The 13902-nt window shown below is 34.3% G+C and overlaps 1 protein-coding gene across 2 annotated transcripts in view; it reads right to left on the reverse strand.

The window, feature by feature from the left end:
• Nucleotides 1-13902, reverse strand: part of Nmd3 (NMD3 ribosome export adaptor) — a 34052-nt gene that overhangs the window by 6398 nt on the left and 13752 nt on the right. For both annotated transcript variants that reach the window (XM_010623186.3, XM_010623187.3), the window contains exons 6-10: nucleotides 5887-6015; nucleotides 5426-5516; nucleotides 4330-4408; nucleotides 3565-3661; nucleotides 1006-1123 (exon numbers count right to left, since the gene is read on the reverse strand). In XM_010623186.3, coding sequence (XP_010621488.1) covers nucleotides 1006-1123; nucleotides 3565-3661; nucleotides 4330-4408; nucleotides 5426-5516; nucleotides 5887-6015 — 514 coding nt within the window. The remainder of the gene's footprint in view (nucleotides 1-1005; nucleotides 1124-3564; nucleotides 3662-4329; nucleotides 4409-5425; nucleotides 5517-5886; nucleotides 6016-13902) is intronic.

The following is a 13902-nucleotide window of genomic DNA, read 5'->3' on the forward strand; positions in this document are numbered from 1 at the left end:
CAGAATTCTAAAGAACAAAAAACTGATGTATTTCAAAGAGTCATCAAGTATGTTAATTAGGAAGGACATGGGAAAAACCAACTGGAAAGACTGAGGTCAAGAAAAACTACAACTAAGAACTCTAGGGTCATCGTTATTCAAATAAATTAGCCCCAAACTTATCCCAGCACAAGGGTAATAGCAGGTAGCAAACATATATTAAGTATAGACTATAATCAAAAAGCTACAGAGCTGCATGCCTTTTAAATAAGATCAGATTCAATCAGTAATATACTGGTATTCTATTTTAGAAACGTATTAGCATCTTAGTTGCCTAATTTCTTGCTGAAAGATAAAAGCATGTCCATCCTAATACTATAAATAAACCTCTGGCTGATGACTGTAATTGAGAAGGATAATAAATTGCTTCCTGGAAAATATCAAAGTAAACTTAATTTTTTAATAGTAGAAGACCTATTTCTTGAAACTTAAATTCTTCTTCAAATAAATGTTCCACTGGATCACAAAAAATAAAGATTCCAAAAGTTAAAAAATTTAAAATACTTGTTAAATACTAAAATTGACCAATGAACTTTAGTAATCACAAAAATAAATGATATAATGTCAGTTTCAAGAAAAATGAAATAAAATTAGAAAATCTAAAGTTCAGACTTGTTCCTTTAAATAAAAATACAAGGGCAACCAATCAAATGCCTTATAATTCCAATGTTTTATAATTATTAAACAACAGTACAGAGCCGGGTATGGTGGCGCACACCTGTAATCCCAGCACTAGGGAGGCTGAGGCAGGAGGATCGCTGCAAGTTCGAGACCAGCATGGGCTACATAGGTCAGTCTCAACTACATAGTGAGACCCTGCCTCAAAAAACAAAACAAACAAACAACCGTACAAATTTTAACTGGTCTTTTAAAGCACTACTGAGAATGACAAAACAAACAACCTAAATTATTATTGCTTGACAAATATACAACTAGTTGAAGGCAAATTTAGTTTCCAAAACTTACCTTGCAAGGTATTTGGATCAATGAGGTGGACTGCACTGGTTACTCGAATACACACACATATCTGGTTCATATTTCCCAGGGTTTGTGCCAGTTTTGGAGACAGACAAACAACATTATCCTAGGCGTAAGAAGTAACATTTAAAATGATGCAAATGCTTATGAATGTTAATCAAATTAAACTGTACCTGCACAACAAAAACATTAAGAAATTGAAAATAAGATATAACTTCTTCAGACAGACATATATGTCTTTTTTTTTTCGTGCCGGAGATTGAACTCAGGTCCTTGAGTTTGCAAGGCAGGCCATGGAACCACTGAGCTAAATCCCTGGCTTGACACATCTGTCTTAATTAAAACACTTTTAGAAATTTTCCAAGGCCTATTCTCCAAACTATTAAGTTCATTTCAATATTACAGTATGAATGCTCGCTTATCACTCTATATGTTAGTATAGTATAAATTCTAATCAAAGTATATTAGGAATAATGTCATCTAAATCTGACTTCTTTCAATATTAATAAAAAAAATTCAAAGGAACATGTTTCTCTTACATGGTTCTGCATACCATATACCAATATGTAATCAAACATTTTAATGCCCAAAGTCATGTCTACATGTATTTTGGGAAATAGTGTATAAATCAACAATGTAATTGTCTATTTTTAAACTCTATTACATGTAAAAAATATCTGTGTTGTATTTTAAAATAGACTTATTCACAAGAACAGACTCTTCACTAATGGAACATTCTGTGTATAACTCCTCTCCAATCTTTGGTTTTTAACTCAAGAGTTTCAAACAAACAAAAATACAATCAGCTGTTCATATCTTGTGTGTACCACCTCTGAGGATTCAACCAAGAGACCAAAAATATTTTTAAAAAATCTGCACCTTTACTGAACACAAGGACATTTTTCTTGTCATCATTACCTATACTATAACAAGTATTTAGATAGCCTTTACATTAAGTGTAAGTAAAGTATATAGGAAGATATGTAAATACTACACCATTTTACACAGGGAACTTGACCATCCTCAGATTTTGGTATCTATATGAGATCCTGGAACCAATCCCCTACAGATGTCAAGAGATAACTGTACATCTTTACACTCTGTATTCCCCTAGTTATTGTATGCCTACACCTAAATTCCTATGTACCAGTCTTTGTGCCAAGAAAATATTCACTGTCTTAAACCAGGGATTAGCATAAAATGGTGCTCAGAGCCCACCGCTTGTTTTTTGTAAAATTCTCTTTGAATACAGTGCTGGCCATTTACTTACATATTATCCTTGGTGACTTTTGTGGGACAATAGGAGTTGCAAAGTTGCAAAAGGGATTATATAGCCTGAAAACAAAATATGTACTAACTGGTCATTTACAAAATTTGTCAACCCTGTTTTGGACTCTCCTGTCATCCCTGGTACTATATTATAAATTAGTATTAACACTTTAAAGCTTTACAGACACAGACCTGGGTACAAATCCTGACTTTACCATCTTCTGGTTATGTAACTTTAATCAAGTCATCTAACCTACCTAAGCTTCACTTTCTTCATAATATGGCTTAACTCAGTTATTATAAGACATAAAGTGAAAGATACTACAGTACTTAAATATTAATTTTATGTCGAATGATCACAGTAAATTATCACAACTGTCATTTTAGAAATTCAATATAACCATATAAGTTCCTGCAAGTTAGAGAACTCTAGCAACATAACCTGTACTGTACAGCTTTACTATACTGATCCGTATTATATATGAGAAGCTCAATAATTTATTTATTTAACTTTAATTCATTAATTTGGGGGGGTACCAGGGATCAAACTCAGGACCTTGTGCTTGTGAGGCAGGCAGCAACATCACTGTGCTAAATGCCTGGCCCAATTCACTCATATTTTTGAGCCAAAGTTTTATCTTATTAAAATTAAATGAAATGCTAAGCTACATTTTAAGTGTTTTATTCAGAGGTTTCCAAATAAAAATATTTCTTGTGATCTCAGCTCCATAATATTATTTAATATGGCCAAAATCTATTTGTTCCACAAAGTTTACTGGTTCCATAAAATGGCTCACTGATTTTTTAAATGTAATTCTAAGTTTCACAGACCTGTTATACATTCACTAGGGTTACAATTTCTTTTTTTTCTCTTAATGTGCAAAACATAATATTTGTAGCACATAATGAATATATTCATTATGGGAAGTTGGTACATACATATATCACATCTTAGTCCTTCTTAGTTCCCCTTCCCTTCCCCTTCCTCCCTTCTCCCTACATCCCTAGAAACTCTTCCCATCTGCAAAAGGTCTACATTCCTGTTCAGGATAACAATCTTAAGGAATGCAGAGACTTGTAAAAACTACACTGAGGTCTTCCGATCTTAATACACGAAAAATGCATGCCAATTCATAATTATAAGATTGTTTGTTTTATATTTTTAATTTGGTTGAAAGTGTTAGAAATCATTTAAGTTTGTCTAAATTTTAACCACCTAGAAAGAAAACCAATTAATTACTTGACCACTTATAGAAATGGATTAAACAACAAAAGTACCTTGCATATTGGAACAATTTCCACAGAAAAAGTGCTTTTGTAATTGTATGTGTTACTGTGGATATCCTGAGAGATCAGTCTTTGTGATGCTTTGTATCTATTAAGAAAAAAAGTTAATAGTAATGCAAAGGTCTTGTTTGTATAGACTTCGGAATACCAATGTTCATCAAATTAAAAGGTCACTGTCCAAGGTCTGAAACAGCTTTTTGATGCCTGCTATGGCAAAGCCTAAACCATCTACTTTTATTTCAAAACCTGTATAAGCACTCCACCCATTTTCAACCTTCTCAAGCTCCAAAATATATCCTTAGATCAGACTAATCTACTCTCTATTCACCATAAAGAAGACACAGTAATGCTCACTGCAAGTTCACATTAACCTTACCTTTAAATATAAACTTTACCTATGAAAACTTCCCCCATCCTTTGAGACCAAGTCATACCTCCCCTCTGAATCTTGTACCCAAAGTCCTCTCACCCCCATGTATTCTTTCTCTTATCATTCAAATAGTTGACCCATATTTCAGAACTACAGTGCTTATTTATCATGGAGTTAGTTAGTTCTAACTCCCTAAAGAGATTTTTTTTTACACTTTAGCTCGTATATTCAATGAAGTGGCTAAGTCACTAAATGCTTTGTGACTGTGTAAGTATTCCTACTAAAACTTTAAATATTTTAACATAAGTATCTAAGCCTGAGAATAGATGTGTCCTACATCCATTCTCATTTCCTTAAATTTAGTATCATTTAAGTTCACAACATACCTACAGGGAACTGTACACTGAAGAAATTCTACCATCTTCTGAGCATGTTGTTTTGAGGAATAATAGAAATCCAGACCATCTTAAAAAAAAAAATAAGGCATTAAATAATTCTGCAATATAAGGTTTGCCTCTAGTAACATGACCAGATTACAAATTAAATCCATAGTCAAAAGAAATAAACTATTAGAAATATTAAGAACAATAAATTATAGCCACAATTAAAAAATGATATCCTGTATGATTTGTCTGGCAAAAGGACAGACTAATGCTAATAAATGAAAACAATATGTATAATTTTAGTTCTATGGGGCAAAAAAATTCAAAACTAAGAGGTAGAAAAAAAGAACAAAGAAAAGTATTTTACATAAGTGGAACAGTCTACTATCTTAAGAAATCTAACAGTATTTATATATTACTTTATTATTACTCCATTGAGTTTAGGCTTCTGAATTAATACCTCCATCCCAAATACCTTAGGCATAAGAAAAAAACTATAAAAGAACTTACAGATCTCAAAAATAATTAAAGAACTAATATCTCTCTCCACTATTTTAGTTTTTAATGAATTTTGTATCAATGATTTAGGCTGTATTAATATAGTTACTGGTTTACTCTTCTAGTTAGCACAATGAGTAACTGATATGAGAGAAGGATTATTAATTCATCTGCATGTTTTAAAACATTTGTTATGTTACTGTTAACACATTATAACATCTATGTTATATCTATATGAACATGTTTTAAAATAAATTGCATGCTTAGGAAATATCTTGAACTGTGAGGGGGGAAGAACATCAAAGGAAAAAAAATCATACTTCTAGTTATAAATATATAAATTTAAAGTAATTTTAAATTAAAACATGAGAAAATTTAAAACTCAGTTCTCCGTTGCTCTAGCCATCTTTTAAATACTTAAGAGCTACATGTAGCTAGTGATGTCCATAATGTCTTGTGAAGATAAGGTAAAAAACAGATTATTTTCTTCCTAACAGAAAGTTCTTTTGGATTATTATTCAGATATTAACAGTAAAGGTAAGATTACTTAGATAAGCTGAAACAAAATTTTGAGAGTTTCAAATTCTTTGTTTTAACTCACCATGAATCTCCTTGATACGAAGTGTATTCTGATGCACTCCATATTTTAGAATCAACTGCTCCAGATAATAGAAGGTTTTTTTGTGCAATGTCTAAATATAAGTGCATTATTGAATCAATAAATGCCAAAAGAGCCATTTTCAAACATATATATATATATATATATATCTACAAATATAAACACACTCTGAAAATCAATCTCAATCTCAAGAGACTTCAGTTTGCTATAGAACATTTATATTTTATATTATTAATGTTTCAGAACAAAACAATATTTTTTTAACCAAAACAATATTTAACAATTATCTAAACACAAAATAGTGATCTATTTACAAAAGTGAATGCTTCCTCAAACTTAAAGGATACGGAAAGAAGAGAAAAAAGAAAGTTTTATCAGCTGTTTATAATGAACCAAAATGAATACAAGATATAGGATTTACTCATCATCTTTTCTGCATTTACCTTTTGCCGGACTTGAACCACAGCCTTCCAGAAATCCTTAGCTTCTATCCTGTGGCAATCTCCACACATTTGGGACTGAACAACATAATCTACAACAAACACTTGCTGAAGGATAGCACCATTCATCACCTGGAATAGAAAACAATTATGTGCCTTCATTCTTACAATTTTGCTTAATTATAAATATTTTTCTTTAAAAAAATGCTTTAGGAACTAAACTTTTTTTTATGAATGCTTTGAGGCTATTAGTCAAATTTAAAGGCATACAATAAGCTATATTATTTTAAGAAAGTTCTACAAGTTTTAATTTGTAAAGTTTATTGGAGTAATATTTGAAATTCACCTTTTGTTGAACTGATTGTGAGAATATCTCTGAAGAATTGTGTATGCTTATGTGTACATGCATATTTGTACAAATGTAGGGATACTGCTCTTTGGAAATACACACAAACACCCATAAAATTTACTCTTAGAAGAAAAAAAAAAAGAAAAGGAAAATTGTCAAAAAGAAAATATTCTTTAATGTAATGATTCCCAAATACAGCCCATTATAAAACACCTAGTAAAGTTTTTAAATACACAGTATACAGGGGATGGTGGTATATCTCTGTGGTAAAGTGCTCGCCTAGAATGCCTGAGGTCTTGGGTTAAATCTCCAGCAACACAGAAAAAAAGAAAAGACAAAATATATAAACTTCTGGGTCTCACATTAAGATTCTGAGTCAGATTTGAGTCAGTATGATGATCAGCCATGTTTGCCTTAGGCTGTTTCACTTCAGTCTTTTTCCTAATAAAAGGAAGAGCTGCTATTGAGACTTTCCTCATAGTAGCCCACCCTCCTTTCCCCAGTGTGTCATTTTATCTCGCTTTTGCTTTCTACTTGGCCTAGGCTCACTCTGCAGGGCCAGTTTCTCCCTCACTCTACTTTTTTACTTTCTTAAATAAACTTGGCCACTGCTTTTTGTTCTTTTTTTTTTTTTTCATTTCTTTGTGTCAGATGCGAAGAACCTAGAATGTTACTCCAAGGGGAGAGGCAAGTAACCCAGAAGCTGGTCACATTTAATTGACTGGCCAGTAATTAATGGCCAGTAGCCATTTTAGAGGGGTAACAACTGAGATTGGAATTCAGAGCAGCTGTGGGCTGGCTCCATCAGGGTAGAATGGAACTGAGTTCAAGTCAGCAAGAAGGCAAGGAGCCAAACTCAAACTGGAAGGAGAACATGGAGTATTGTAAGCTAAACAAATTGGGTTCCAGCCTCACAGTCAAAAACCAGCCTGACCTTCAGAACTAAAGGTGAAGGCTTGCTGGGATTATCTATTACCCCATCATAAATCTATGGCTGGCCTGTGAGATTAATCAGCATGGATATGGACCCTGTTTGACTATTTTGTCTAGATTGAGAGCAGAGACATATCTTGAAATAGATATTTTTAAATTTTTTCTTTTCTTTTGTTTTCTTGACTGATCTTCTTGATCACTGTTTCTAGTTTTGTTGTGTATTTCTTCCTTTCTTTCCCTATCTTCTTTATCAGTTTCTCAAAGCTTATATAATCTTCCTTTGTCCTTCCAGCCTTGCTTCTAATCTCTTCCTCTTCCATTTCTCTGTTTTTTTTCCCCCAACCCCTTTTAAATTTTCTTCCCTGAGGGTAAAATCGCCATACTGAGGACATATTTCCTGTATATAATTTTCTGATTTGTTCTACATTTTGTTATATAACAACAAGTCTAGTTCATACAGTTAAAGTGGCAAATCAATACTACAGCTTATCATTTTTTAAGCTCTTTGATGCTACGGTTATTGCTGTGGTACTATTACTGTACTATGCCAAGGTGACATAATTGTTCTAATCAGTTGTTCTTCCTGGTATGTCAAGACTGAGACTGTGTAAGGGTCATAAACAATACTATAGGCCAGTGCAAAAGAATCAGGGGTTAGGCCAAATAGGCAGCAACTTCTCATCACCAATAAATTGAAGAGGTAGGAACTTGCAACAGACTCAAAACTCAAAAACCAGCTATACCCGGAAGACATCTCTGAGCAACAGTCATTTCCTAAGGGTTCTAAATACCAGCAACAAAGCAACTTGCAATAAGAAATTTGCAAGTATCAACCCAGGAATCAAACTTTAAAAAAAAAAAAGAAAAGAAAATGAGAAGACACTTAAGAAAGATGCAACTCCACACTTCCAGCTCTCCAAAGGCAAACCCAGAGAGCAATATGATGGAACAATTCTAAATCCATCCACCCGGACTCTCTGAAGTGGTAACAGCAGAAGTAACAAAGCAAATAAATGAGGCTCTAGAAAGAAATTAAACCAGAAATAATTTCTCGGATACCTACAGATATAGTGACCATAATGAAAGACACAGTGATTCTAGATGGATACAGATTTAAAAAAAGAGAAATAGAAGAGTTCAAGAAAATGACAGAAATCATAAATCCCAACTTGAACAAGAAATGGAATCAATGAAATAGATTTGAGATATCCGGGAGATTAAAAATTCCATCCAAAGCATAGGCAGGAGAATGAGCCAATGCAAAGACAGAATATCAGATATAGAAGACAAGAATGTTGTTAAGGATTATGAAAAGAAAGATTTCTTAAAAACAGTTAGGGACCAGGAAAAAAAAAAAAAAAGAACCCAACAGGTGCTAGAGGCTGCAAAGAATAAAGAATAACATAAGATTGTTTGGAGTCAATGAAACAGGAGGAGAGAGCACAAATGACATAAAAAACACTGTTCACAGAAATAATGGCAGAAATCTTCTGAAGCTGGGAAAAAGAATTTGACACACAGATAATTGAGGCATACAGAACCCAAATTTGCCATGATCAAAAAAATCTACACCAAAGCATTTAATAGTCAAGATTCCAGAAATTCAACAAAGAATAGCATACTAAAAGCTGTTAAGGGAAAAGAAACAAATCACCTGTAAAACAAAACCCATCAGAACCACAGCAGACTTCTCAACAGAAACCCTCAGGTCAAGGAGAATTCTGAGTGAAGTATTTCAATCCTTAAAACAAAACAATCTCCATTCCAGATTGATATACCCAGCAAAAGTATCTTTCAAAATTAATGGAGAAATAAAATACTTCCATGACAAAGAACACCTGAAAAAGCTCATGACCACAAAACTAACACTCTAAAATGTTCTAAAAGACATTCTAAAAAGAGATAACAAGGACTACAACTCCATGAACCCCAGCAGAATAAATCCACCAGGCAAGGCAAGTAATTAAATAGAGGGGGGGGGAACTAACAACAGGAAAATAACATGGAAAGGATAAGTCAATGCATATCAGTTACAACCACCAATGTAAATGGTCTAAATTAATCAAAAGAAACTGGCAGAATGGATCAAGAAGCAAGATCCAACAATATGCTGCATACAAGAAATACATTTAATTCAAAAAGAAATTCACAGACTGACAATCAAATGATGAAAAGCAATACTTTGTGTGACAGGAGTCCAGAAAAAAGCACAGGTAGCTATTCTATTTGCAGACAAAGTGGATTTTAAGCCAAGACTAATTAAGAGAGACAAGGAAAGTCACTACATCATTGTAAAGGGAACTGCTACAGAGGAAGAGATAACAATCATACATATATATGCACCAAATACTACTTCACCAAACTATATAAAATAAATATTAACAGACATAAAAAATCAAATAAGCACTAACACATGAATAATGGGGGACCTCAATACCCCACAGTCACAAATAGATCAACTATACAAAAAAAAAAAATTTAACAAGAAATTTCAGAACTGAATCAAACTTTTGAACAAATGGACTTCGTAAATGTACACAGTGCTCCATCCCACAACATCAGAATACATTCTTCTCAGCTGCACATGGGACATTCTCTAAAATATATCACATACCAGCTCATAGAGCATGCTTAAGTAAATGGAAAGGAATAGAAATTATCCCATTCATATTATCAGACCATAATGCAATGAAATTGAAAATCAATGTCAAAAGAAACCACAAGAACTTAAACAACACATGGGAATTAAATAACACCCTCCTAAACAACTATGGATCAGATGAAATTAAAATCAGTCCTATGAGAGAAAGTCATAGTGGTGAGTTCCCACATCAAAAAAAGAACAAGTTCAAATAAACAACTTAATGTTGGACCTTAAGCTCCTAAAAGAAGAGTAAGTCAAGCCCAAAGCTCATCTGAGGGGGTAAATGATAAAGACTACAACAGAAATTAATGCAATGGAGACTAAGAAAACAACACAAAGAACCAATGAATGGAAGATTTGGTTCTTTGAAAGATGAAGTAAAACTGACAAACACTTAGCCAACCTTATCAAGAAATGAAGAAAAAGACTGAAATCCTTGCCATTAGCAATGAAAAGGGTGAAATAACAACAGATCCAGCAGAAATCCAGATCATCAATACCTACTTCAAGAACCTATATTCCAACAAGATGAAAAACACAGAGGAAATGGAAAGATTCCTAGATACATGTGAATTACCAAAGCTGAATCAAGGAGATATAAAAATTATAAATAAGTCAGTATCAGTCAATGAAATTGAAGACATAATTAAAAACCTACCAAAAAAGAAAAGCCCATGTCATGATGCAGTCACTGCTGAATTCTACAAGAAATTTAGAGAACACCTACTACCACTACTTCTCAAACTCTAGTGAAACTGAAAAGGAAGAAATATTTCCAAATTTATTCCTAGAAGTAGCCATTACCCTGAAACCAAAACCACAGAAGGATAGAACCAAAACAGAGAGCTACAGACTACTCTTCCTAAATGAGCATAGATGTAAAAATCTCCAATAAGACACTGGCAAACAGAATACAGAAAATCATCAAGAAGGTTATATACCATGACCAAGTAGGATTCATTATAGGGATGCCAGGATGGTTCAACATACACAAATCAATAAATGTAATACACAGTATTAACTGAGCCAAGGACAAAAACCATATGATTATCTCAATACATGCATTTGACAAAGTAACAATCATGATAACCCCACAGAAAATTGGAATAGATGGTCTTTATCTCAATTTTATTTATTTTTTTTTTCTCTTTCTGGTATTAATTTTATTTTTTTCCCATGTAGCCTGTGAAAAACATGACTTACACTTCTTTTTTTTTTTTTCCAGCTTTAATTGAGTTTATTGGTACATTTTTAGGGATACAGTACAGTTACATTCATTGTTGGGATCATGTACCTCTACATGGCAAGTCTTGATTCTCATATCTCAATTTTATAAAAGCCATCTATGACAAATCAACAGCCACCATCATACCAAAATGAGAAAAACTGAAAGCTTTCACTCTAAAACGAGGATCAAGAAATAAAAGGAGTAAGAATGTGAAAGGAAGAAATTAAATTAATCCTTATTTCTGGATGACATAATTTTTGACATAAAGATCCAAAAAATTCCAGCAAAAGACCTCTAGATGTAATAAATTCAGTAGCATAGCTGGATACAAAATCAACACTCAAAAAACAATAGCATTCCTATACAAAAATAACAAATTCACCCAAGGAGAAATTAGGGAAAACAATACCTTTCACAAAAACAAACAAACCTAGGAATCAATCTAACAAAGGAAAGACCTTTACATTGAAAAATACAGTATTCTGAAAAAGGAGATTGAAGAGAGTATCAGAAAATAGAAAGATATTCCTTGTTTTTGGGTAAAAAGAATCACTATAGTGAAAATGGCCATACTCTCAAAATTGTTTTACAGATTTAATGCAATCTTGATCAAAATACCAACAGAGAGATGCCATCGCTCAAGTGCCAGGAGGTAGGCTGGGCCCCGATCCACCGCGGAAAGGAGAGCCACGCCTGCTACCGACCCAGGCACCATCCCTCAAGCGCAGGGAGGTAGGCTGGGCCCCTATCCACCGCAGGAAGGAGAGCCACGCCTGCTCCCAACCCAGCCACCATTGCTCAAGCCCCAGCCGCGCACGGCCCTGAACCCCTATAACCCACCCCCCACCGCGAACTCTCAGACCTCCTGACTGTGCCAGTCTTTGGACCCACTCTGCAGAGGCAGAGGTGGTCATCAAGGGTAGTTCTCTGAGTTCTCAACTTTGAACATCTTTAAAGAAAGGGCACGGGAAACCTGTAATAGAATGTTGTGGAGTTCAACCATTCAGAAGGTCGGGGAACTCAATCTGGGCCTTGAGCCCAAGGTCAGTCAGCGTCATGGGGTTCAGCCATCAGCTAACTGAGATCAGGGGTCTTGCATCCTCCCTCTGTCTGAGCCATTAAATGGTAAATACACTATATTGAAATTTGGTTCACTGCAGACATGTTATGGACTGCTTCTTGATTTCAATTTAATTCAAATGATTTAAGGATGATAGACTAGTGACTACCACTGTCAAAGTTGTCAAAGTTGTGCTTGATCTTAATGTGTTGCTGATTGTATCAGTTGGGGTAAAGCACTGCGGTCGATTTGATGAGCTATTTTTTCTGATGTTATGAAGATGAGAATGTCTGTGGGTCGTTAGAGACACAGAAGCTAGGGTGCAACTATATCAGGAAGATTTGGGTGATAATCCAGAGATTAAATCAAGGACAGACCGACAACAAAAATTAAAATGAGAAAACACGTAAGCAAGACACAAGGACAGACTTCCAGTTTACCAATGGCAAACAGTAGGGCAAATGAGGATGAAAAGGCCGATAGTGAACCACCAGGACACCCTGAACTCAAAGCACAGGAAGTAACAAAACAGATCAATCAGGCTCTAGAAAAATTCAAAACAGAAATAATTTCCCAGATAACCATAGAGATAGTGAGCAAAATGGAAGTCGTGATTCGAGACTCTAGAGCAGAAACTGACAAAAAAAATAGATGAGCTCAGGACCATGATAGAAGCCATGAAGGCCCAGGTTAAGAAAGAAATGGAAAAAATAAACACCCAACATAGGAAAGAAATGGAATCCATAAAACAGATTCAAACAAATATCCAGGAGATTAAACACTCTATTAAAAGTGCACGCAACAGAATAAAAGAAGGCAAACAGAGACTCTCAGATATAGAAGATAAGATTGCAGTCAGTGACCATGAAAAGAGAGGTCTCTTAAAAATAAGAGATCATGAGAAATCAATCCAACAACTCCTAGATGATGCAAAGAAGAACAACATAAGACTGATAGGAATACATGAAGTAGCAGGAGAAAATACAAATGACTTTAAAAAGGTGTTTGCAGAATTAATGACAGAAAACTTCCCAGAGAGGAAGAATGTGACATTCAGATAACTAAGGCATATAGGAACGCAACTAGCTACAATCAAAAAAAATCTACACCTAGACATATAATAATCAAGATCCCAGAAACCCAACAGAAGAACAAAATACTACAAGCAATAAGAGAAAAGAAACAAATCACATACAAAGGAAAGCCCATCAGAATCACAGCAGACTTTTCGCCACAAACCCTCGGGGCAAGGAGAGCCTGGAATGAGATATTTCAAGTACTAAAAGAGAACAACCTCCAACCTAGACTGATGTATCCAGCAAAACTCTCTTTCAAAATGAATGGGGAAATACACTTCCACGACAAAGAACACCTGAGAAACTACATGAATACCAAACCAGCACTACAAGCAATTCTAAACAAGATCCTAGAAAAAGACAATGACGGCAACAACACCATGAGGCCCAACAGAGCAAATCAAATAGGCAAGGCAAGAAATTAAAAGGAGAAGGTGAAAAAGTAAAAAGAGTGAACAAGCCAATAATATGTCAATAATAAGTCAGTACATATCAGTTATAACAGCAATGTCAATGGCCTCAACTCACCAATCAAGAGAAACAGACTGGCAAAATGGAATAAGAAGCAAAATACAACAATATGTTGTATACAAGAAACACACCTAGCGCAAAAAGCCCACAGACTGAAAGTGAAAAGATAGAAAACAATTCTCCATGTGACAGGAGCCCAGAAAAAAACAGGGGTAGCAATCTTATTTGCAGACAAAGTAAATTTCAAACCAAAACTGA

The sequence above is a fragment of the Fukomys damarensis genome, unplaced genomic scaffold (assembly GCF_012274545.1).
Source record: "Fukomys damarensis isolate Sample0158 unplaced genomic scaffold, DMR_v1.0_HiC HiC_scaffold_37, whole genome shotgun sequence".
NCBI classification, from domain to species: Eukaryota; Metazoa; Chordata; class Mammalia; order Rodentia; family Bathyergidae; genus Fukomys; species Fukomys damarensis.